Source organism: Lagopus leucura, unplaced genomic scaffold (genome assembly GCF_019238085.1).
Source record: "Lagopus leucura isolate 7727_CA_CO unplaced genomic scaffold, USGS_WTPT01 Super-Scaffold_100002, whole genome shotgun sequence".
Lineage (NCBI taxonomy): Eukaryota > Metazoa > Chordata > Aves > Galliformes > Phasianidae > Lagopus > Lagopus leucura.
The window spans coordinates 4,100,994-4,126,525 of NW_024962263.1; the positions used below are offsets into that span (position 1 = coordinate 4,100,994).

The 25,532-nt window shown below is 37.8% G+C and overlaps 1 protein-coding gene across 3 annotated transcripts in view; it reads right to left on the minus strand.

Annotated features, from left to right (window-relative positions):
- The window catches only part of CDKAL1 (CDK5 regulatory subunit associated protein 1 like 1), a 361,527-nt gene that overhangs the window by 1,334 nt on the left and 334,661 nt on the right, over positions 1 to 25,532 (minus strand). For all 3 annotated transcript variants that reach the window (XM_042869783.1, XM_042869784.1, XM_042869785.1), the window contains 2 exons: positions 24,987 to 25,070; positions 21,658 to 21,822 (listed from right to left, as the gene is read on the minus strand). In XM_042869783.1, coding sequence (XP_042725717.1) covers positions 21,658 to 21,822; positions 24,987 to 25,070 — 249 coding nt within the window. The remainder of the gene's footprint in view (positions 1 to 21,657; positions 21,823 to 24,986; positions 25,071 to 25,532) is intronic.

Consider the following 25,532-nt stretch of genomic DNA (forward strand, 5'->3'; position numbering starts at 1 on the left):
CCTTTTTTTTTTGCTTTTACACTTTATAGGAAACAAGTCAGGCACACAGAAAGTACCTCTCTGGATAACCTTGCATTTCCAAGCAGCTGGAACAGGGTCACATGAAAGCACAGACTAGATGCTTGATTCCCTCCTTCACCAAATGTATTGCTGGGCAAATTTAAGGAAATATCAAAGCTCCAAGACATGTGCTTGCCCAAGGAAGTGTGATTGCACAATTCAGACTGTCTGCAACTGCCTCTTGTTTCTCACTTCAGGAATCAGTTCCATTATAGCAATTGCAAAAGGAAACTAATGATTGCTACGGGCTGGGTGAGCAAGCATCAAAGGGGTAAATGACAGCCTGACTTAAGTGTTATTTTAATATGTGGAGTATTTTTTATTTAGATCACAGTTCACATGGGTGGAAGGCTACTGAACAAGTGACATATGAATGGAGGAGGAGTTCTTACATGTACTACCCCCAGAAGATCATCAGCCGGGTGAAGAGAAGAGAAGGAAACAGGTAAGCAAGTTGGAGTATAGTTATCTGAAGCATAAGACATGGCAACAACACCAAAACTATCAACACACTGCTCCATATTGCTAACAGCTATAACCAATGAGTTTTAGTTACTAGCCACAGCTATTTTATCCCCCAAAATCAAAGTTGATTAACCCTTGTATGCAGAATAACCTGGAAACCATATGGTATCAACTATTAATAATGTTCATATATATGAATCAAAATTCATCTGCAATATACTCATTTTAGAGATGTATAACGCCTTTCTCTGAAGATCTCACAAATCTCTAAGTAGCACAATTTATGGTCACGCTGAGTTTTCACATGAATTTCTTCATGTTAACACTAGAGTCTGAGGTGATTCAGAGAATGGCTTAGGCCATAAAAATAACAATATAATCCAACATAGATGTATTCGAAATTTAATTTTTACTGATTCACGACTTTTCAAATCTGGGTAACTGCAACCCAACTCCTAACTCCTGATTAAATATTCATATGCAGTTTGATAATCCTAAAGTAAAGTCCTGAACATTCAGTTGTACAAAACCAGATATCCTCTGTCAGAAAACAGACAACATGACAACTACCTCAGTAGTTTCTAACCTCACCCACGCTGCTCCACATGCACTGCCCTGATTTCCTATACACTGTCTCTATGGGACTGAGGATACCCAGCAAACAACCCAAACACAACAAGTTACAACTGATACCAGGTTTTGAGAGAGTTGGTGTTTCTTCTTCTATTCATTTATTTTACTAACAGTTAAACACATTAGTGCCTCATGCATTCATTCACATCCCTGCATAGTGGTTTTCAGTAGTGATTCCACTGGCACCTTATTTCTATTTCACAGTTTTTCTGGTTTCCAGCGTTTAACCAAACAATCTTTTGTCCACTCTGCAGTTTGCACGACAGCTTTAAAACATGATAATCTCTCAGAGACACCTGCAGGTAGATGCATCTTCCTAACAGCCTGCTCTGCAGCTCTGTAAGGTGCAGCACAGAGCTCTCAGTAGCTAAACTGGACACGCTGTCTCAAGCCTGAGTGAAAGGCTGCAGCGGCCATCAGTGCAGTGAGTAAAACAGTGAAGAGCCCCCCTATATAATCTGCCCTTAATATCATGTAACTATCACAGTGCCAGATGTGGAAAACACAACATACATGTTTTTATCTGTACAGAAGCCATTTTGTAGGCTCCATTTGAGGAACTGGTTTTCAGTAGTATATACCATAGTTTATATTGCACGCACAGAGAAGGACAGGAGAAGATGAAATTGCACAAGCCAAAATTAAAACCATGCATTCTAAAGTAGGCAAGACAAATTTCAGTAGCTTCTTTGGGCCTTCATCTAACCCTCAGAGTTTGCAGTACTTAACTGCTATATCCTGAGATCCTCCACAATTTTTATTTTCCCTAAAGCTTTCTATCCAGTGTACCTTGAGGAATGAGACAACTGCAGAGCACCTTTCTTAAAACCAAGATCATTATATCCACTTTGGCTGGCTGGAGGCAAACATTTCACCCCTTGAGCTAGCTAATTCCTTCCAGCTCTGACTTTATGGAAGCATTAATTCTGCAAGGCCCTTGTTGTATCTCTGGAGAAAAGTGTTTACTGTACACAATCACTAGTGAGAGTGCAACACTTTGTGAACCTGGGCTCACAAACACCTTTGTAGCTGCAGGACTTGGGAAGATTAGCATAATGATTCAGCTTTTTGGAATTTAGATCTAAATCCAAAGAGTCTTTTTTATCTGAAAAAATACTTGGGGGAAATAATAAAGAAGTTTCCAGAAATATAAATTCATACTAATTTAAGTCTTGTTAGGCCATAAATTCTTGAGCTGCTTGTTATTAATAACGAGGACTGTTCTCACTGAAAAGAAAAAGGTATTCTAAGATGTACACATATACTATTAATCAAAACGAGGAGAAGAGGAAGAATTAGCAAACTGAAATGCAAAGAAGGCATTTTGAGCTAAGCATCTTGTATTTCCATGGAGTTAGCCTTTCATCTTGTTTTGGCAGCCACAAAGTAAACACAAGACTTTGCTAATAAGGTATATTATAAATTATTAAACCATCTAGTATATGATCAAATGCATTTCAGATTATTTTTTGCATAATTCTGCCTTGACAACTGCCAGGAGTAATATATTTTCTGTACTCTTGCACAGACCCATTGACTGCTGTCTTTCTGAAGCTCCAGTCACAGTCTTAAACTGCTATGCATGAAAGAAACAGACAATCACATCAAAACCTAGGCTTTGGCATCTGTCGATCACAGCCTAGCTTTCTGTAAGATCTCACTTCATGTTAGTCAACAAAGACATGATAGCAACTCTTTAGCTCTGAGCTGAGGTTTTAATAGATTCAAAACATTCCTTACATGCAAATTTCTTCCATGGCTCAGGGGCACTGTTAGAGCTTGAAGTGTTAGCTAACTGCTGTGAAAAACTACTTGGCTGAGCATATCTCAAAATAAATTCGACTTCTGAATCTTCTAGCACAAGCAAGTATATCTTCTACGCTTGTACTACTGGGTTTAAAAATATGGACTTCTATATAATCACACACAAGTAGCCTATGTGACAAATTAGAAGAAAACATATAAAAAATACGCATTTCATATCCTACTGTGCCGTTTGAATCTCTGGGCTATCACACTTTGGAGGCATTTTTCAGATTTAAAAAACAAACAGTTACTGAAGGTCACACAAGTTACACACTGGAAACACATGTATGTTGTTATATTTAATGGCTCCAGAAGACCCATTTAGATCTGAAGCTATTAAGAGAGCTCCCTTGATTTATTACTGTATTCTACTAGCCTCCTGCAACTGTGGAACAACGATTACAAAGCAGAAAATGAACAGCTTTTTTTTTTCTAATGAAATTACATGATAATTTCCGTAAGAAATACCCCTACCACCATGTATATACTCCCAGTAAATGCACAGTACTGTTGTTCAGATAAAATGCTGCCTAAAAGCATGCTTGCATCAAATGTTATCATCTGTGTATCACTCCTAGGAACTCGCTGATTCCAAATTCCAACATTTATTACTTGTTTGTTTTAAGAAATGGAAAAACACTGACAAAATAATTAAAGAAATCATGCACTTCTGTAAAGGGAATTTTGTATTTTATTTTCCTTTTTTTTTTTTTTTTTGGTGTGTGCATAAGTACGTGCATGTGTGCATATGTGCGTGGTGTGAGCATGTGTTTTAAAGATACAGAATGAACTGAACCGGATAAATACAAATTTAATACTAAATTCTCACTAAATGATCAGTCTTGGTGATAATTAGGATTCTATTATCCCCAAGACATTACCACTGGAGTTATAGCAGGAAAATAAATTAACCAAAGCATCATGCAAATGGCTGCCACTAATTGCTAAAACTATCCTTCTATCTGTCAGAGCTAATTCAGTCTGCACCTAACCCACCCTGCTGCTCAAAAAAGGATCAGGTATGGCCAGCTTGCTGAGGGCCTTAACTAGTCAGGCCTTGAAAACCTCCAAGGTCAGAGACTGCACAGCCTCTGGACTGTTGTTCAACTACTTGATGGCATTCATGGCAAAATTTTTTCTCCCAGACTTATACCCAGTCTGAACCTCTCGTTACAACACATGCTTAGTGTCTCTCCTCCCAGAAACACCACTCTGAAAATGGAGTCTTCTGAATAGTCTTCCCATAGGAACTGGGGGTCTTCTGTTTAGTCCCCCTGAAGAGGCCCGTTCTTCAGATTTCAACAAGTCCACTCCCTCAGCCTCTTCTCACAGGCCAAGTACTCCAGACCAGACCATTCTGGTGACCCTACACTGACCTCATTTCAGTGATCAATCCAAAATTTACATCCATATCACCAAGCGTGCCTCTATCAAGTCAAGTAGTGCTATAACAATAGTCCTAACAGCTGGACCACGGTCAAATACAAACTTAAAATAAATTGAACAATAGGAAAATATGCAGAGACAGACTTTAAGCAAAACTCCATCAAATCTGACAGTTTGTTCCAGGTTTGTCATCCCTTGTAATCAGTTTTAACTACAGCCTATCTCTGACCTGCGTAGCAATTGGGCAAAATCTCATTTCTTTCCCAGTAACACTTCTGTCTGGCTTCTTTGGTCAGTACAGCATTAATACAATTCCCATTCCTCAATTACCTCTCATTCAGTTCTGTTTTCCTTCTACTTCTCACCATTTCCCTCCTGCATCACCTGACCATATAGCTTCTCCTAATAAACAAAAGCAGAGATGTCAATAGAAACACTTCCTGTATCATGACTTTCTGCCCATGTCAAGAGAATCACAGAGTTGGAGGTGATGGAAGGGATCTCTGGTGATCACGCAGTCCAGCCCGCTCTGTTAATGCAGGTTCCCTACAGTAGGTCACACAGGAAAACGTCCAGCTGGGTTCTGAATATCTCCAGAGAAGGAGACTCCAGAACTTGTCTGAGCAGTTTGTTGCAGTGTGCTGTCACCCTCAAGGTAAAGTTTTTCCTTATTTCATATGGAACTTCATATGTTACAGTCTGTGCCCCTTGATCTGTAGCTGGGCATCACAGAAAAGAGCCCAGCCCTACCCACTCAACTCCTGCCCTTTAGATATCTATAAGCATTGATAAGATCCTCCCTTGGTCTTCTCTTCTCCTAGCTGAACAGTTCCAAGTCCCTTAGCCTTTCCTCATAAGGGAAACGCTCCAGGCTCTTCCTCATCTTTGTGGCCCTCCACTGAACTCTAGAAATTCTCTGTCTTTCTGAGGAGCCCAAAGCTGGACACAGTGCTCTAGATGTGGCCTCGCCAGGGCAGAGTAGAAGAAGAGGATCACCTCTCTTGATCCACTGGTCATGCTCTTTTTAATGCACCCCAGGATACCCATTGGTCTTCTTGGCCACAGGGGCACACTGCTATCCCATGGCCAACTTGTTGTTCACTAGGACACCCGCATCCTTCTCTGCAAAGCTCCTTTCCAGCAGTTCAGTCCATATAACTTGTAATGATGCAAGTGGTTATTCTTCCTCAGGTGTAGGACTCTGTACCTGCCTTTGTTGAGTGGTCAGGCGCTGGAACGGGCTGCCCAGGAAGGTAGTTGAATCACTGTCTCTGGAGGTGTTCAAGAAACATTTGGATGTTGTACCAAAGGTGATAGTTCAGTGGGAAAGTACTGGTGGTGGGTGGATGGTTGGACTGGATGATCTTGGAGGTCTTTTCCAACCTTGGCAATTCTATGATTCCCTGCTCTTTCCTGTGTTCTTACCTAAGGGTAGACCTACCTACTTCTTTTTGCTCCTCCAAATTATCTTTAAGCATTAGCATTCCTTCCCTGAGCCTCAAAACTCATAATGTAGTTAGTTAGAAGCTAGACAAAAGGGTAAGTAACTGGGGCTTACTAAATGACTTCCCTTCTGATGCACTTTTAGACGTGGGAAACACACAAAAAATCAAATAACAAAAGAAACAAAAAGAATAACAACAAACAGCCAAGCAGATGTACGCCAAAAACACCTCCAAAATCCTTAAAACATACTCTACTTGAGAAGTACTGTTTTGCATTATATTCGCTTGTTCTAGCTTGTTTCTTTACCTACCTATATATCCTTCCAGTAAGAAGCTGACTCCGTTTTTATACAATAATATTTTGTGATACTATTAAACTCCTACTACACGGTGTACACATTTTCAAAATAAACTCAGAAGTAACATTTTGAAGAACAGTGTAATGTCTGGATTCTAAGCTTTTTCCTTAACAAGGTGTGTGGGATATCAATCACTACACTGAGACCTCACACCACAGGCAACCAGCAACCACAAGAGAACTGAGGGAGATTTGAAGCAGAAAATTTGTGATTCAAAATTCACAGTAACCCAAATAACAACCTGAAATGAAGAATGAACTTAGGAACACAATGTGGACAAATTCAGAATTGTGATCTGTCACTATTTGCTTCCTTGTACAGAAATGGCATCTCCTTTATAAGGAGATGGCAGCTGCTTGCTCTGGCCACTTATCTGGTAATTAGATGGTTAGCAAATGAATCTGTTTCCTAGAGATCACCAGCACAGCATTCACAACTTTGGATTGTCTTTCATGTCACTATCATCTCTACAGAAATGCACCACTCACTGCCTCACTGTGCTCGCAGCCTCTGTTTGGTCTCTGATGTCTGGGCCAACATAAAATAGGAAGCATTACTTTCAGAGCAGCCCCCATATTAATGCCACAAGAACAATCAAAATAACTGAATAATATGTATGTTTCAATAGTGAAATGAGTAATATTGCTTTTACTTGGAAGTGAACTATTAATATATCAACTTTAAGAGGAGTTCTATACTCACAAATAATAGAAAGTATCCTCCTAAGCACTGTTATTTGCTAAGAGCACTGTGATAAATATTCAGGAAAAATCTTAAGGGACATTCTCTTTCAAAATCAGAAAAAAAGTCACAAACAGCATCATGCAGTCTCATAAACATGGTATAAGATGGGCATTCTTAATATTTTGGAATCATATTTCTTCCCACAGTTTCAAATTCTGTATCAGTTTGTAGCTGTGGGTTCTATACGCTGCCCTCACTTCACAAGAAGTGAAACAAAATTAAAATGCCTCCAGAGCCATACTGCAAGCCAGCAATATAGAGCTCTACAATTCTTGTCTTAGATTTCAGTTGTCACCAGAAGCCAACGCAGCCTTTAAATTCTTTAATCCCTATCAAGCATAAGATTTAAATCCATTTTCTTAAAGTTACACAATGTCCTCATATTTAGTCACCTCACAGTTTTCTGTTGCATTTGTTTCTGCCCTGTATTGCATGCATCCAATTGCTGAGAATGTATGTGTATACAAAGCACAGCTGGAACCAGTCCTCTGTGAAAAGGAGCATTTCTGTAAGGCTGACATCCAACGGTTCATAAACTGTTGACCAACTTTGTGGGTTCACCGATAATCCAAAGGTTTGTTCTTCATGTGGTCACGGCCTCTTTCCTTTAAGTATCCTTACTTGTTGCAGGAGGTCTCCCACAGTGCAGTTAGCATACTCCTGAGCACGTAAGGGAGTATCTTGAAATGGGAGGCTCCTTTTTTAATTTCACACTCAGCCAAGTTCAACTGCAGTTAATGGAGGACTCTCCCATGGAAACATCAAAGAACAGTTACTGTGAGCAGCAAGTCTAACTGCTCTAACACAACCTTAGTATGCCAAGCCTCTACAAGTGACTCATCAGCCCGTCTCCGCAATAAAGATTACATGAGAAAAATCTTTGTTGGCTTGTTGTGTACTCCGTGCTAGATAACCACGATAGCACCTCGGCATTATGTATAAGACATCAAAGAACTGTGAGTATCCAGTCTACAAGCTGTAACGAATATCTACCCTCAGGAGAGCATTTCCACCTTTCAGAGGGTGGTCTGACTAGACAACCAACGTCTGTATCTGTAAAAGGTTCGAGAACATACACGTGAACTTGCATCTTCTAATACTAAAATACCAGAGATCTGTACCTCATCTGAGAGCCTCCAAAAATCCACTGGACCTCACATCCTGTGTATGGAAACTGCTAAGTCATAGCCTGAACACTGACCGATCACCGGGGGAAAAGATAGGGTTGGCCCTGGGAGCACAGGTGAAGGCAACGCAGCTGTGTGACTGGAAGGGATGGAGCCTGGCTGCACCTCTCCTACACCCCAGTTAAGGGCTGACTGCCACTAGGGAAAGATTTCTGGTTAGAGATCCCTCCTTTGTGGAGTTTTTCCTTGCAAGCTTAGCTCTTTGGAGATGGGTGAGCATTCCTTTCCTCTTTATCCTTCTGTCACTGCTGTGCTGTCTTCCCACTGTGCTAATCTTTCTGACTGTAACATCCTGGAGTTAGTTTCCCTTAAATGCTGAGCAGTTACAGCTGAAATTCATTTGAACACATGCTACGGGAAGTTTAGTAATTTGTAAATATCTGGTTCTAAGCACTCTGAATTGATTATCACACTTCTTTATGAGGCTGACCAGTGAACACTAAGAACATCTTCCTCTGCCTCATCTTCACGTGTGAAACGGGAAGATGAAAGCTGTGTTTCAGGAGAATAATGTAAAAATAACCTTAATACTGTGTCTGAAGTATTCAAAAAGCTAGTAATGGGAGTCTAGGAAAGGTTAGAAAAGTAATTAGAAAATCCCTTGAGAGTAAACTGTCTACAGCAAATAACAGTTATTATAAAATGAACAATGAAGAGCAAAAATATCTAGCAATTGCTTATTAAATAGTCTCAGCTCTGCACATAAAAGGAAACAAATCTGTATGTACAAAAATTGTGCATAAGCACATAATTAAGACACTGAAACATAACATGGTGGGCATCTACATGGAAAAGAGGAAGTGAAATTCTAGAATTTCCTTTTTTTTGGAGTATTTCACTTTATACTCCAAATGATTTGTGCACACATGTACACAAGAAATGTCATTCTTAGTTTCTTATTATATCACAGGTTTTCAGTGTCATTGCAGTGTTACACTTTTCTCTGCACCTACAAGGATATAGCCAGCAGAACACAACTCGTACTACTTTAATACATCGTCTTTTTCTACCTTTTGGTGTTTGATTGTTGATTTGGTCTCTTGGTTATTACAAGGAGTAACTGGAATTGACTCCCAAGCAACTGGTGTCCTTGATTCTATCTCATCTGTGTCCATGATAGTACTTTTCAGCCTACCCATCCATTTCAGCAATGGAAAAGCAATCAAGTTTAATAAATATCAAAGGCAGGTATTAAAAAAAATAAAAAATAAAAAAAAATCTAAACCAGTGCTTCTGTTGAGGAAAAGGTCAAAGAACAATCTGCCTTTTTGCCCTCATCTTGCTGACTAATCTGCGCTCCTATACTTCCAAATAACCTACAGTATTTACACAAACCATCTACAATACATTATACGCCCACAGAGTAGTCACAGAAGACAGGGAGGATGTGGATATGAAGCTGTGGTTTTTGTTAATAGAAACATGGTAGGAACCATACGACTCAAACTATGGAAAACCAGGCTTCATTAGATCAGCTACTCACTTCTTCATTCTCTTTCTAACCCCGTGAGGACTGTATTCTTGCAAAAAGACTGTTTTTGCATCACAGCACTTCAAAACTAAAGGAAAGACCAGATGAAAGCTGAATAGAGAATAAACACGTGAGAGGAAGGGAGGTGGCACTTCTCAATGTGGGATGGGACACAACATTTCAAAAATCCAGTTTGCTCATAAATATAAACAGCCTTCACTTCCCATTTCTCTCCTGGCTTTCCATAGCTGAGAGATGTATCTGACTTGATCTTAGCTTATAGAACTATGACGATGAGAATGGTTTCACATAGCTGTTGCAAAGGGATTGAATCTACTTTTGATATGTGCCATGTTAGGTCAAAATAAAAATGGTAATAACTTTCCATCAAATGCACTAGTATTTCTAGGCTATTTTCTTATAAATGAGGAAAGTATGAGGTTATTAAGACAGACTGACAGTCTTCAAAAGGAATTTCACTCACCTCTAAATAATTTCTTGCACTTCTCTGAAAACAAAACAACACAAAATCTTTCCTAATATTAGGTAATAGATACACACTGCTTTCAGGAAAAATAAATGCAGAGAATAAATGACGAGTAAGTGCAGGATTTAATTTAGTCTAACAAATTGATGGGTTTGGATTTTAAAATGCTTCATGTCTACAAACTAAAGCTTAACAGCAATACAACAGGATTTTTATTGCACAAGATACTCTCACAAGCGTAAATCTATAATTCATTCCTTTCCAGCTATTTAGAGCTGTACATCTGGCTTTCCCCTGCAGTCCTGTGACAGAATCTGATCATGCTGCAGAAGGTTAAGCACTCCTCACTGAAGAAAACTAATGAACTAATGTTTCTTTAGACAGAAATACATGTTGAATAGTTCAAATAAGAGAAGATTTTCTGTAATTCTAAGCCCTACTTTCATTACTTCACTAAATTTGTACATCTAGAAAAAACTATCAGAAGTGGGATATTCAGAGACATCTTTTTTTGTATGATAATTATGCTATCTTCACTTATCAGAGATTTTGAATGTGCAAAATAATTTCCATACAGATAAGGCACAGACAGATTGACTGAAATGACTTAAAACCGTGCATGAACTCACGTCAAAACATGGATGAGATTTAAAAAAAATTAAAAAAAGCCTTTAGCTCTGATAACAAGACCCTTTCTTGAGAGGCAAGAAATCCATCTTGTTCATATTAGGTACTGGTAGTTTTCATAGTCATACGTTATCTTTGACAAAAGGAAGAGATGAAGCACACTGCCTATACATCTTTGTTCCAGGAAAAGTGTCTTCAAAAAAAATTTACAAGCAGTAACAATCACATATTCATCACAATTTGTAGTATGGAGCAGTCAACCCTTTTTGACTGGCCATAAGTCTATCGTGAGCCTTACACTACGACACCTTGCCAATTACGAAGCCTGGCATAAATTCATCATGTGATGAACAATTACTAGTTCTTCTCCACACATTATATATGCTCCAAAATCTGTACCCTGTCCTGGTGTCTGCTGGAAAGAGGGTGCTGGATAGTATCTACTGAGGAGGCTCACTTGAAAGGCTGCCCCTTTCTGCTCTCGTGTAATGACAACACCTTCACACATCTTGGAAAGGGCTCTGTTACAGGCCAAGTCCCACAGAACAGTTTTTCTACCCATAAGGCCAGGCAAAAAGGCAAAATAGAGTGTTATTCAAAAGAAGTTGTCAGCACTGCACAGCAACGTCATTTATTACAGCACCTGGTGACTTAGGATGAGCTGGAAGCCAGAAAATAGCTGCTTTCTTACAAAATGATGATCTATGTAGGTCAAATATTGTCTGCCTACAGGCCCCTAATTATTCTGTGTGATTATTATCACCCACAACAACTGCAAACGTGAATTTCTTTTTAAGAAATGTTTATCACTGATATCTTCTCAACTCCATGTTTTTATTTTACAAACCATTTGTCAGCCCTCCTCTACAATAAAAACTACTTGAGAAAAACAGACATTATTTCTTGCACACCTTGATGCTGCACACAGTTCAGATTTGGTTTTGACTTTACACCAGTGTATCTTAAAATTGTGCCAGCACTTATGACTTCAACAGTGAAAAGGTGAAGCACCACTGAAGTATATATATTGCCCTCACTATACTTCCCAAGTCTCTATTTTTGATAGTACTTCCAGGATTTTAATTAGCATGTATTATTTAGCCTGGCACTGGACTAAGTCAGAATAAAAACAAACTGCATTTTTAAGCAGAGTTCTAACATCTGAAACAATAAAGAGAGGTATGGGGGAATCCTTAAAGTTCTTTAAATATCCATTAGGAAGTAGTCAGAGGAAGATTATCAAGATTAGTGTATTGTACAGTGAGCAGAAGTAAGCTAGTTCTCTCTAATAAATGCTTAAATAATTAATTACTTTTCTAAATATTTCTTCTACTTAATGGTCTTCGATAAAACCCGCAGGAACAATTTCTTTTGGAACATGCTATAAATAAGAACAAAACCTTGAATTAAATAAATTTCAGTATCAGGGTTCCTGAAAATCTTCAGTGCAATAAGCGATGAGCCAAATTTCTTACTTCTCAAACTTTACAAGCAAATTACTGATCGCTTAGTTTGAGAGGACTCCTTAAAAAAATCTTAGACTGAGGGAGAGATTGTGGTAGGAGGGCAAAGGTTTAATTCTATCACTGTTTGGTCCAGTAGATTTGCAACGTGCTTTATTGCTCAATGACATGATCAAGGCTTTGATCTCATTATGCAGCAAAGGATCTAGAGTGAATGGGATGAGATGGAATACAGTTTGTATAAACAGAAAGTTACTGGGAGCAATCTCTGAAGAAGAACTGGTTTGCCACATTTGCATAGATACTGATAAAAAATAATCCATTTCTTTCTTCTACTGAAAAGGCTCTCATACCTTCATCATCCTTTACACCACGGAAAATCACTAATTCAGTGTTACTGGGAGCAAAATTCAAAACAAAAACATAAATGACTCTACTATTGATAGCATCAAATATTATCTAGTTTGAGTGGGAAAATATGATTATGAATAAATCTTAGCACGTTACTATAATTCAGAATTAGTATTTCTGGAGTAGGTAAACATGACTTTAAAGGACTGACCAGAGTATAAAAGTTACTTGAAAAATACATTCATATATATCTTAGTATATATTCTCATTATCATTATAAGTGTCAACAAGAGACGAAGGGATGATTACTGAAGACTATAAAACCAGTCATCTACTGAAAATCTCTTAAAACTTTTGAGGGTACAATATTATTAAAGGCTAGAAAACACCTTATTTTACTTTTTTGTTAACGTTTTTGTTTCTTTGTTTTTTAATTAGATGCAGTTTTTTTTTAACATTTTCAAGTTAAGACATAGCTTAATCTCATGACTGCAATTTTCAAAAGAATCTGAAAGCTAACAAAATATCTCACAATGGTTTTGGCAGGAAAAGTATTTCTAAGAGGAAGAAGTTCAACATTTCAATACCTCGCATGAGTGAAAAAACCTCCTGCTGATCTTTCCTTTGTGACTGGGGAAATCTGTACTGCCCTTCTAAACCTCTGTTTCCTCTCGAGTGCTCCATGTGTCTTTTTCATGCTGACCTACTTAAGTATTCTTGTAGAAAGACTGAGGATTACCACACTGATAGATGATAAATAGGTAGAAAAATCATCCATCTCATACCTCCTATCTGTAAGTGTGAATGAAGACTAAATGTCTTATCCTAATGACTGTGTATTCACTTGCAAGGAAATGAAAGGAGATGAGAAAGAAATGGAGAGACATACTATCAGTGTGAGCTTTTTAGTGAGCTAAAGATTAGTAAAAAGAAAAGGGAAAACTAAATAATGCAAGTAAAAACACAACATGCATACAGGCTGAATATTCTACATTTGCTTTTGACTGCACTGGTGTTGAACTTCACTGGAGAGGAAATAAAGACAATTTTATAGTAACTTTTGCTGGCATAATCAGTTGGAAAAGGTGAAACAAATAGAGAAATTGAGAAAAGCTGTGGCTGCCTTTTTTTTTTCTTCTTCCTGAAAGCCAATTAACACCTAGAAAATTTATGAACTGGTACATTAAATAACGAAGCTTTACTAAAAGCCAATGCCTTTTGATCTTTTCCAAACAATCTGCTGAATTGAAAAGAAAAAAAATATTTTAAAAAGAACTCCTTCCTAAAGGAGTGTCAAATAGGTAAAATTACCATGGATACACACTTCCAATTTGTCTCTAAGTCAAGGGAGAACAGATCCCACTCTCTCATCTTACAGTGCAGCACGGGGTCAAGAACTAGAAATAATACACAAAAATGAAACAACTATTTCAGTACTTGAGGGTTCTACTTCTGGAGGCAGGAGGGGCAGAATGCTTCTAATTTTCTCTCCTTCTTCAGAAAATGATTTACAGCTGAATCATTCCAGTCATTACTATTTCCATTTTTCTGCATGTACTGCAGAGCATTAACAAAATTATACAATTTAAAGTGATTAGACAGTAACAATCAGACAAATAGCACTGTCCACTGGGTAAATGAAAAGGAAATAAACTACAGTTCTTGTCTTTCCACCTGAAATGGTATTGAGAGAGCATTTGTTTGAAAAAGGGCTGCGTAAAATGTGTTGCTTCAGCTGAGCTTTGATCACTGTAGCTGAAATTCAGCCCTGTCAGAGAGATGGGCAGAAAGGCAACCCACCCATTAAATTTAAGACCTCAGGACAAAACTGGGGATCTTTCTTACAGTCGCTCTTGGCTTTGCTTTCTTTAATCATCTCTATGTGCTTTAACCTTCTATCCAATTCTGGATAAACGAGCCACCTTCTATTCCATTTTGTGAGCCATCAAATAAGGCTGGAGACAAACAAAGAGTTCACCTAGCTCATACCCACCACTGAAGATGGGTGACCTGTACCCAAAAATGTTTTTTCTCAGGTACTTGGTAAACTTGTTTCTAAAGAATAGCATTGAAAAAATGAATTCCTTAACTCACTACAGGCAATCCAAGCCAATTCTTATGCAGACTCAGCAAGAAAAATGTTTTCAGGCTGTAAGAAAGAATCTGTCCTGAATTTCAGAGTCTAGATTGATAAATGTTGGGCTTTCAAGTAGAAGAAAAAAATTAAATCAACTGAAATTTCCAAACAAATTAATCCAATGTGGAATACAGATGATGTGTAAATCACAAAAGCTAGCACCTAAAGAAAGGAACACCAGATTATTTTTTTTTGTCATTTTTTTTTTCCCAGAAAAATAAGACTTTTGAAATTTCTTCCTAAACTCAAGAACAGGTGGCTTTGAGCTCCACTTTTAAAAAGGAAAGGTCCATTTTTTTAGACTCTGTTTATAGTGACACTAACTTTACAGTGACCTCTGTGAAATAATGGGAAAAAACATGAGATAAAGAGATAAATTTAGAAGGATTTTACATCACTTTATATGACTTCTCTTTACAACCATAAGGGAACAAGACGAACACATTAAATGGAGCTGATTAATAACTATAAAAGCACTAACTGGTTGCACACCTCTCACTACAATCAGTTGTTTTAGGGAAGGAGTGAGAGAGCAACTTATAGAACAAAAGTTCCTACAACAGAAAACACAAGAGCACTAAACATTGCACCATACTGCATGGAAATGTGGCACTGCCTGATACCTGTTTTACATTGGAAGTGTTCAATTGTTTGTCCACGTGTTTATGTTAAATAGAACATTCCCAACATACTCTTCAAACTGCCCCTTCTTAGATGCTGTGATGTAAAAGCTTTGTAAAGTAGCTTTTCAACAGAGGCAAAAGATGTGCTTTGTTTTACTTTTTCTCTTTTGGAAGTTCTGATCTTTCATTAGCGTTTCTCATACTGTCTGTATTTTATGTTAGATTTCTTTCCTTAAACCTTCATGTCATTTTTTTTTCCATCCAAAACTTGCTTCTTTGACTTTCTTTTTTTTTTCCCCTAATACCTGTCTTCTAATTCCTGTTTAGAATCCAAGCTTTCCATCACTTTGAAACTCCAATGTACATAAAAACTTATGCTTTATAATCCCTGCAGTTTTACACCTATCTTCCATATCCTTGAAGGAAGTTTCCAATATAGAGATCTCAATTTTGCCATGATTTCTTTCATTTTGGTTCCAGAAGACTACACATTCTTCACTCTTCTCCATTTCATTTTGCCTACAAGTGAAGCAGTTTCTTTCTAAGATCAGAGAGTTCCCTTCAAGCTATGCTTTGCTGACTCTTTTTACTGGCAGTTTATATAGAAGCCTTTGATTTTTGTATCTTTTCTAGTTCCTGACATCAGGAAAAAAAGGCTGGATAACATTCAGAGGTCATATTTTGCTAAATAAATAGAAAATACTCTAACTAAGGGATGGGAACATAAAGCTTCTTTAGCAGCATCCAGTGCTATCTCCTGCCAAAAAAATAAATGAAGGGAGGACACAGAGAAAAAGGAACAAGCAAACTGATCAAACAGTTCCTTGCTATCTATATATCAGTGGCTTATTCCTCAATTCCTCTGAAGATCCCAAAGACTGGAATAACTCCTAGCTTAACTGTGGATATTACTGTGACCTGGGAGACATTGAGATGTGCACCAAGGTGCCAGAATAACAAACAGAGGCAAATGGAGGCTGCCTGCATGATTTGTTCACATGGGAAGCATTAGAGAATGTTATCAATAAAGCAATAGAAAACAGGTAACTGAGACAAAGATGTGCCTGCATTTGCTTCAGAAGAAAGTCAGTCACAGGTGGTTATAGAAGCAGGAATTCTAAACATAAAACAAGCATGAGCTTATAATCAAGTAGTCAGTTAAAATTATTTTTCTTTGACTTAATTTTCCATTTGATTACAATTTCCTACCAAAGGCTTCCAGACTTCCAGGCTTTGATTTTCATAATACATAACAGTTCTGGCAGGCAGCCAGCCTTTTATTTATGTCCTTCAGTCCTTAGGTCTCTTCCTTATCTATTTCTCATACTGTAGCACTTTTCTCCTTTAGTTGCAGAACACATAAGCAACTAGTTATTTCTGAACTACAGAACCCTCAAATACTTTACTTCAGTTTCTCAACACCAAATCAGAATTGTCACAGATTCTTATCATTAATTGCATGATTAGGTCAGGACAAAGCCTTGTCTGTAGATATGATATATTGGTTATGCATTTTATTTTGTCCTGCTGAGAAACTATAAGGATCCTTAAACATGGTCAAAATAGATAAAAATGAAAATATCAAAGTTAAATTTTAGAACTGAATGACATTCAGACTGCTGACACACTCCATTGACACCTTCACTCATTATCTGGTGACAGCAAAATAAGTATCCTGTGCATTGCACCTTCAAAACCTCGCAGACAATATTAACAGAGCACTACATGACATAGTAGACAAGTTTATGTGCTTTACTGAATGTCAAAATGCTGAGGTATGTCCTTAAAGCTTTGTCAACTCCTAGCCTCCTCAATAAAAGAGGAGCATTCACCTTTTTTTTTTCCCCATGAAATTGAGAAGAACTAATTATTGATCCAAAGTTTTATTTACTGTTATTTTTAATTGCAATTAGTTACTTGTGATATGTTTGTTTTGTCTAGCAATCATTTGTAATGTCTACTATCAATACCCAGTCCACACATCCTACACTAGATTCACCAGAACCAAATCCAAAACTGCCTTCTGCTCATCCTTTATTGATTTCAGCTATCACTATATACCCTCTAAAACTTGTTCTGTCACTGAATTGGCAACTGCACGACCCAAGCCTTAAGAAATCTATACTAGATTTAAATTTCGGTAATTGAAATTACTAAGTGTATTTGCCTTTAATAAACTATCTTGAAAACTGCCATGTAGACACAATTCACTTTTGAGCAACTTCTACCAAAAATGCATGTTGAAGTAAAAAATTAATTCTGGTAAACAGCTGTGTATTTTAATACATAATACGTCCCCTACGATCAGTCAGACAAATCATTTTGACATCTTTTCAACCTGAGCTACTGGCTCCAGCATTCCTCCACCCTCCCTGGCCTGATAAATTCTGCCACACAGCCTAATGTTACTGAAAGTAAAGACCTTATGTTAAGCAATTTAACAACACTTTTGGTTTTTTTTTTTTTTTTTAGAAAATACATTAACTGCTAAGAAATTCTACATCACTAGTAAATATATAAAAATGGATGGATATATTAGGTGTGTTTTGCACAGACTGAAAAGGTATGATAAAAATGCATGCTAGAAATAGACTGGAAATAATCTTGTCAGTATTTGCCTGCTTCTGATTTGGCTCAGATATAAAATGTGCCAAAGTTTGACATAGACCATCAACATTTCTGAGTGTGACACACTGAATTCTCTCCTTTCCAATCAAAAACACTGATTTCATTTGTTGACCTTCTTGCATTTATTTGTACCAAACAGTTACCACAGTAATGCTGCCAAAAGAGTAAAAAACAAAACACACAAACCAACAAACTAGTGAAGTCAAAAAACACAGAAGCCACAGCTGTCCTTTCAAAGCCATGGTATGCCTTCGGTGCTTCCTCTGAACTAGAAGAAACTATTGAGGGAAATGTAGCAGGTGACAAAGAAACCCCATAGAAAAATCAAATAAGCTCTGATCCTTTGTAGGTAATTCCTCATCACAGTATTTTTGCTTAAGATTGTTTTGTGCTTTCATCATCTATACATTACGGCGCTCTCCATTTTTGTCAAATTTCAGTCCTGTGGTTAATGTCCTTATAAACTGAAAGATTTCCCTCTCCTGTCAACATTCCTCATTAGAGAGAAGTACGTTTGTGATGCATTTTGAAACATATCTTTCACTGTGTTCTATACAGGCTTAGAATACACTACCAAAACAGTACCTACAGATGTGTACAATCACAGCCCTAAATCAGCACTATCCCTCTTTCCTTCTTGCAAAGCACTTTTATGCAAGGATGCTGAACGGTAAGCTACAGTCCCAGTACATTTCATGGTCATTAGGGAAGAGCTAAGTGCTTTGCTAAATGGGAATGGACTAAAGCATAGACACTTCAGTGCAATACAATCCTTTGTCATGTTGTTTTGCTCTAAATTATCTCAATCTACATTAAAATTTACATGTCGCTCTGAACTAACTGCCATCACAGACCAGCAAACACAGTGGAGCTGAGAGGAAGTCACACCACTGACAAGGTGAGAGCAGAGACCCAGTTGAAACTTCTCAGGTATTTCAGGCAGCATGCTGTAGTGGAAATGCTAAGTCATGGCCTGAAGCAGTGATTGAGCACCTGGTGGGAAGGCAGGGCCAACCCAGGGGTGCTCAGGTGCAAACAATGCACATGAGCGAGTGGAGGGGATGAAGCCAGGATCCATCCCTTCCCAGACTTCATTTAAGGGCTGGCAGGGGAGATGAGAGTGTCTCTTGCTGGAGATCCCTGCTTACCTGAGTGTTCCAAAGGTAAATGGCTTTTTCCCTTCATTTTTATATAAAATCAGGATTCTGTGGCTGCTGCATTCAGGCTCATTCTCATTTGCAGTAGCTAAAGACTTTGCCACCCTGCTATTATTATCTCATTATAGCAATACACACGTCATCTTCAGGATGCTGGTCAGTTCCTAGAAGAGTTTATGCCCAGAGGACAACAACTGGATAAGAAAAACATGCCTGATCTCAAGAGCCACCTGGCAGCTGATTATGCATTCACTCAATCCCAAAATTAAAGCAGGCCCTAATTCTTCCTCATTTTAATGCAAAGCAGGAAAGGAAAGGGCCATGTGTTTTCAATCTTTGTTTTATTCATCTCTTCCTTCTCTCTACTATAAAGTTTGGTAACTTGGCTCAACAAAAAAGTTATCCAAGGTTTTTGCTCTGTATGCTGAGAATGTGGTGGAGAGCCTTGACAATCTGTTGAAGATCCAGGACTTCTACTTTTGAGGGAGTATCTGAAAACATTTGTTCTAAGTTGTCTCATTCTTCTTTCCTCAGTCTGTCATGAGAGCACACAGCAAACCATAAAAAGGGTCAGGTGACACATTGCCCTGTTCTCTAATTGTTAGAAAGAGTCATCCTCTATGACTCCACTTAGACTGCCACTTAGATTCCACTTAAATCACCATTTAGACTGCTGATGAGTAGCATTCCTCAGAGATTGGTGCTGGAACCAGTGCTATTTAACATCTTTGCATGTGTCATGGATAGTGAGACTGAGTGTACACTCAGAAAGGTTGCAGATAACACCAAGCTGAGTGGAGCAGTTGATACCCTAGAGGGAAGGGATACCATCCACAGGGATCTGGACAGGTTTGAGAGGAGGGCAGCAAAGTCAAGTGCAAGGTGACTCCACCTGGGTCAGAGTAATCCCAAGCACAAATACAGGCTGGGTGGAGAATGGCTTGAGAATAGCCTTAAGAAGAAGGATTTGCAGGTGTTGGTTAATGAAAAGCTCAATGTGAACCAGCAATGTGAGCTTGCAGACCAGAAGGCCAACTGTATCCTGGGCTGGGTTTGAGCACCTTCTCTGTGAGGACAGGTTGAGAGAGGTGGATCTTTTCGGTCTGGAGAACAGAGGGCTCCAAAAAGACCTTCTAGTGTCTTTCCAGTACCTGAAGGGGACCTACAGAAAAGCTGGGGAGGGACTGTTTTATAAGGACAGGTAGCAACAGGACAAGGATAAATGGCTTTAAACTGGAAGAGGGTAGATTTAGACTAGGTATTAGAAAGAAATGCTTTTCTACGAGGGTGGTGAGACTCTGGAATGGGTTGCCTAGTGAGAGTGTGGATGCCCCATCCGTGGAGGTGTTCAAGCCCAGGCTGGATGGGGCTTTGAGCAACCTGATCTAGAAGGAGGTGTTCCTGCCTATAGCAGGGGAGTTGGAAATGGATGATCTTAAAGGTCCATTCCAACCCAAACCATTTTGTGATTCTACAACTGGAACATGAGATCTGCTCAGAAGCATCTTCGGTTAGAATTAGTTGTCTCAAGCACTTCTAAGCAGGAAATTTGCTGTAACTTTTTATTTGGGCATTCTAAGTACTTGTTCGTATCTACTCAAAGGGCAATCGCAGATTTATACCTCTTAACAGCCTCTCAATGATTTGTTATGTAAATTATCAGTCCATTCGACTTTGATAATTTTGTTTCTTATTCTTAACATATAAAATTTCAGTCATATTGTTGCCATGTTTATCATAACCAGCCTTATGATACCAAATTACTCAACCCTACTTACACAAGGTATGCAGTGATTATTTATGTTAAATATGACCACTTACAATTAAAAAAAATATGTATACCTATTCTTATCTTAATACTTGTCCACAATTTACTGTAAAAGCAGCAAGGTGGATGATAAACTTCCAGCTACCTTTCTTGCATGTGCTAAATTACAGCTACATATTTTCAGAGAGCCTAACAACAGTGCTGGAGAAAGGACATCAAATGATGCTTAGAAATGTGATACACATTTTCATTTCACACTCCATCAGATTTTACAACTAGAGTTCCATGAAATGTATGAGAATACTTGGCTAACAGCCACATCTACTGAGGTGTAAAATAAGGATCAGATATCTTTTAAAAAGAGTTTCATTTTCTTTACATGGCTAGATCAGATGTTGACCTTTTTCCAAAATATACTGTAAATACTTAGTACCTCTACCTATCAAAGACTGGGCAAGATTTTGAACTACTCTAACAGACAAGTAACCAATAAATATTTTTAAATACAACTTTGTAATGGAAAACAAACAGATTCGTACTTCTACTAAATTAGAGATGAAATACATTGAATTACATAATTGCTTATATTAAATCTTTTCCATTCTAATAGTTCCTTCTCATTTTGTGCCCTGGAACAAGAAACGAGGATATTATTGCTTTTAGAGTCAGCAAATAAAAGCTATGGGTATCAGCAAAAGCATCTTTTAAATTCAGATTTCAATCTGTTAGAAAAGATTAAAGCTTCATGCATACACAAAAGGGGAACTGTAAAATGATAACAGATATATAGCCTGAAATCATTACACTTGAGCAGATGCTGTTTTACCAACAAAGTAAAACAGAAAATGTCTTTTACTCACCTCTGTTAAACCAGAAACTTCTCCTTTTGCTAATGGTCTCGTGATGCATGCAGCATAAACTCTGGCATCTGACACAGGCTGCCCCTTCATAAAATGTTTCCCAGCTTCATAAATATTCACTTCTACCATTTTACCCATTAACATAGGATCCTTTGGCACCAGAACCTTTCAAATAAAGATGCAGTTACTAAATATCATAAAGAGCATCACTCTCCAGCTTCCACTCAGAAAACAGACTTTTTGCAACATGTAAGAGCAACTCCTAAACATTTAAACATTTAAAACCTCAGGCACCAGCATAAGCTACAGCCCCTGACACGTGATCAGTAACATCTCCAGTTTGCCTTCAAGAGCTTTGTGGTGTTAGCTCAGTGCTTCTCAAGTCAATTGATCCTACAACATGCGGTTGTGTTTCTTTTAAACTGATAAGAAAGTCAGACCTGAATGACAACATTTTAATCCAGACTAACTGGTTTCCCAAGGGCACTTGTAGTATGGAATGCTAGCAGATTTCTTCTTCACACCTACCTCACGGTTCTCTTATTTATTTTTTAATTTTCAAGTCTCTGTCCTGCTCAGCAGAAATCATTACCAGTACTTTCCCTTTTTCCCCAAAGGCTCAAGGTGTTCATGGCCACTTTCAAGGTGTTCATGGGAACTTCCAGAATTCCACTGAGATTCCTAAGAATCTTCCAAGAAAAGCAGACTGTTTTGCATTCTGGCGATTAGAAATGTAACTAATGGACCTAAGTGGCAAACATAAAAAGCCAGGATACCAGAGTTGAGGTATTTTTACAACATGGCTAGATCACACTTATTCCCACATACATTTTTGGGGGCAAACTTATATCAGAGGAAAACTAGGTAAATAAGTATCTGAGTGTTGTAGTTTTGGCTGGAATTGAATTGTTTTCAGAGTGTCTAGTATAACACTATATTTTGGTTCTTGGAGAAAAACAGTGTTGATAACACACTGATGTTTATAGCTGCTGCTAAGCAGCGTTGTACAGAGCCAAGGCCATACACAGTGAAGGGCTCAAGGACCTGGGAGGGGACAGGATTTGGACAGTGGACTTAAACAAACCACAGGGATACTCCGTATCATATGATACCATGTGGAAGGAGTTTTGAAGGGGGGTGGGAGTGGATCTCACTCCCTTCAACTGCTCAGGGGCAATGGCAAGGGGATGGTGAATAACTGTGCATCACTTATTGTATACATTCATATATATATGTCATAACTGCTTTCCTTTTCTCTGTCTTAGTAAATACTTTAAACTCAACCCATACATTTTTTTTTTTTTTTTTTCTTTTTCCTAATTCTCTCCCTGGCAAAGGGGGAGTAAGTGAACGACTGTGTGGTGCTCAGCCACCTGCTGGGTTAAACCACAACCCTGAGCCTGCTCCCTCTAAATTTTGGTACTCCATCTAATTATTGGCAATTCATATACATAAATTCTATGGGACATTTGTGGATAAGTAACTCTTAAGCTCAGAAAGAGACTGGCTTATATGTAAAAATTGGAGAGGTGCTATAAGCAACCGAGCAGCCAGACTTGGCATACATTCATAAAAATCCCCTCCCTCTTCCTAAGAAACAAAGTTCTACCAACAGAAACAGTCATCTTGACTGTTTTGGTGAAGTATCTTTTGGTCAGTTCAATGAACAGTTCAGTGAATTACATTAAACTATGTCACCAGAGTTACTCACTAAGCTACCAGCAGGTTTATCAGTATAGCTCTATCAATGTTGTTTTAAAAACAAACTCTTTTAATACTGGCAAGCTTCATGGAGAGATTGTAGGTCTGACGCTTCCTTTAATTAACACAACATCACACCAGGACCATTCACTTCAGCTTTCAAACATAAAATGATATTTACTGACTGTAGAGTGGCTGATTTCTAATCTACTATCATTAAATTTACAACTACAAATGCCAGTCACTAGCACAAAACCTTGTTCTTACTTTGTTGAACACAAAGTTATTACCCTTGTCAAACACATAAAATTTTAGGGAAAAGACATACAAATATTTATTCCATAATAAATGTAGTACTTCTTCCATGATACAATTTAAAATAACTGTTATAATTTCTATTTAGTTTATTCTTTACTAGTTCCAGTCAGGAGCTGTATTAGGGGCTGTACAAACACACCATAAAACATCAACAATTTTTCACATACTGCTTCCATTTTAATTAATGAAACTTTCATTAAAAAAAGCATTAAACACTAAAAAGCCCCAAGCAATTTCCTTTTCATCTCCCTGCACAAAACCATGTTCCTCAAATCTGACTGAGAAGGTATAAAGGCGAGGAACAGTGATATACAAGATTTAAGATGGAGGTCAGAGGTACAAGAAAAGAAAAATAATGAGATTTATCCTAGGAAAGAATGAAGCTGCTGAAAAAAATACTTAGTGAACCAGTTACCTATAGAACATGTTTCAAAAGCAGTAACACTACCTAACACTAAGAAAAAGAACAATTTTAAAAAACTGTGTATTGCTGTAATGCAACATGGAACAATTACTTGAACAAAGCACTAATGTTAACTAATAACCACAGTCACTACCAATAGCTCCTCCAGACAGGACAACTGAATAACTATGGGAGTGAAAGCAAACTACACAGATGGGTGTAAGAAGATTGAGAACAAGCCAACCGCAAAAACAGAATGAAATACAGACGATTCAGAAAAGCCATTTCACTGTTTTTTCATCTGCTTTTGAGGAAAAATAATAATTTTGTGAAACAGATATTGTACTTCCTAGTTCATAAAGACTGCTTTTCTGCATGGAAAAAATATAATTTATAGAAAGTACATAGAAAATAATACAAAAAATAAAACATGTCAGTCTGGGGTGCTAATCTAAACAAGAGTTTCTGATCTTTCTAATTGTTTGAAAAAAAAATACATATAAATTTTTACAAGTTGCATTGCCTGAAAGAATTTTCCAAAAGAAGCAGTGAAATTAAGAAGTTTAAACTATTAAGAAAATACTGCTTCTGAGACTTGGAAAGTAAAACTACTGCAGTAATAAACAGCTCACTGAAACCATGCAGTGTTTTTTTGGATATATAGTGTGCCCTCATGTTGCATGGCTGAAGAACTACTGTGTATTTCTTAACATAATTTCAGGTAAACAGCATTTAGAACACAGAAGGAAACAAAATATCTCAAAAATGAGATTTGATGGTCACACCTTTCTTGGGAAAAGGTTTTCTTGTTTCATTTTATTTCTTTCACTGTAGTGCACTGTGTTGCTGAGATTATCAGAAAGCAAAGATACCCCCAAAAGATGTCATCTTGATTATTTAGCAGTACCTGCTCATAGAATGGATTGTGAGCAACATAGTAGTTGGAATCAAAGGATTCTTCTGTCACCAGAACCCTCTGCCTTTCTCCAACCTGGAACACAGAAAACAAGGCAGATGACTCAGAAAACATGCAAAAAAGAGTTGCATTGATAAACAGACACATTTGGTGGAAATAATCAAATTCTCTCAGGACATTTTGTATCAGCAAGAAAGCAGGGGAAAGAAAGCCCTAACTCACACTCTCCAAAACTGATGGGGAAAGGTCAAAATGCAGGTTAAGAACCGCTGTACAGCAATGGCTTGACACGAAAATCCAGTTCAGAAATGCAAATTTATTTTTACTTTTTAACAAAACAACAAATAAATTTTTATCAGGTATAAACAGGGTCCAATTATTGCTTCATTTAGTTAATGAAAACACTCTCACTGAGAATAAAATTCTGTAATCAACGACAAAAATTAACACCTTCCAGCCCCACAGCAACAACCTTATGACAAACAGAACAATTGGAAGCATTGGAGAGAAGCAGGGAACTGTAAGACATTGCTGAAC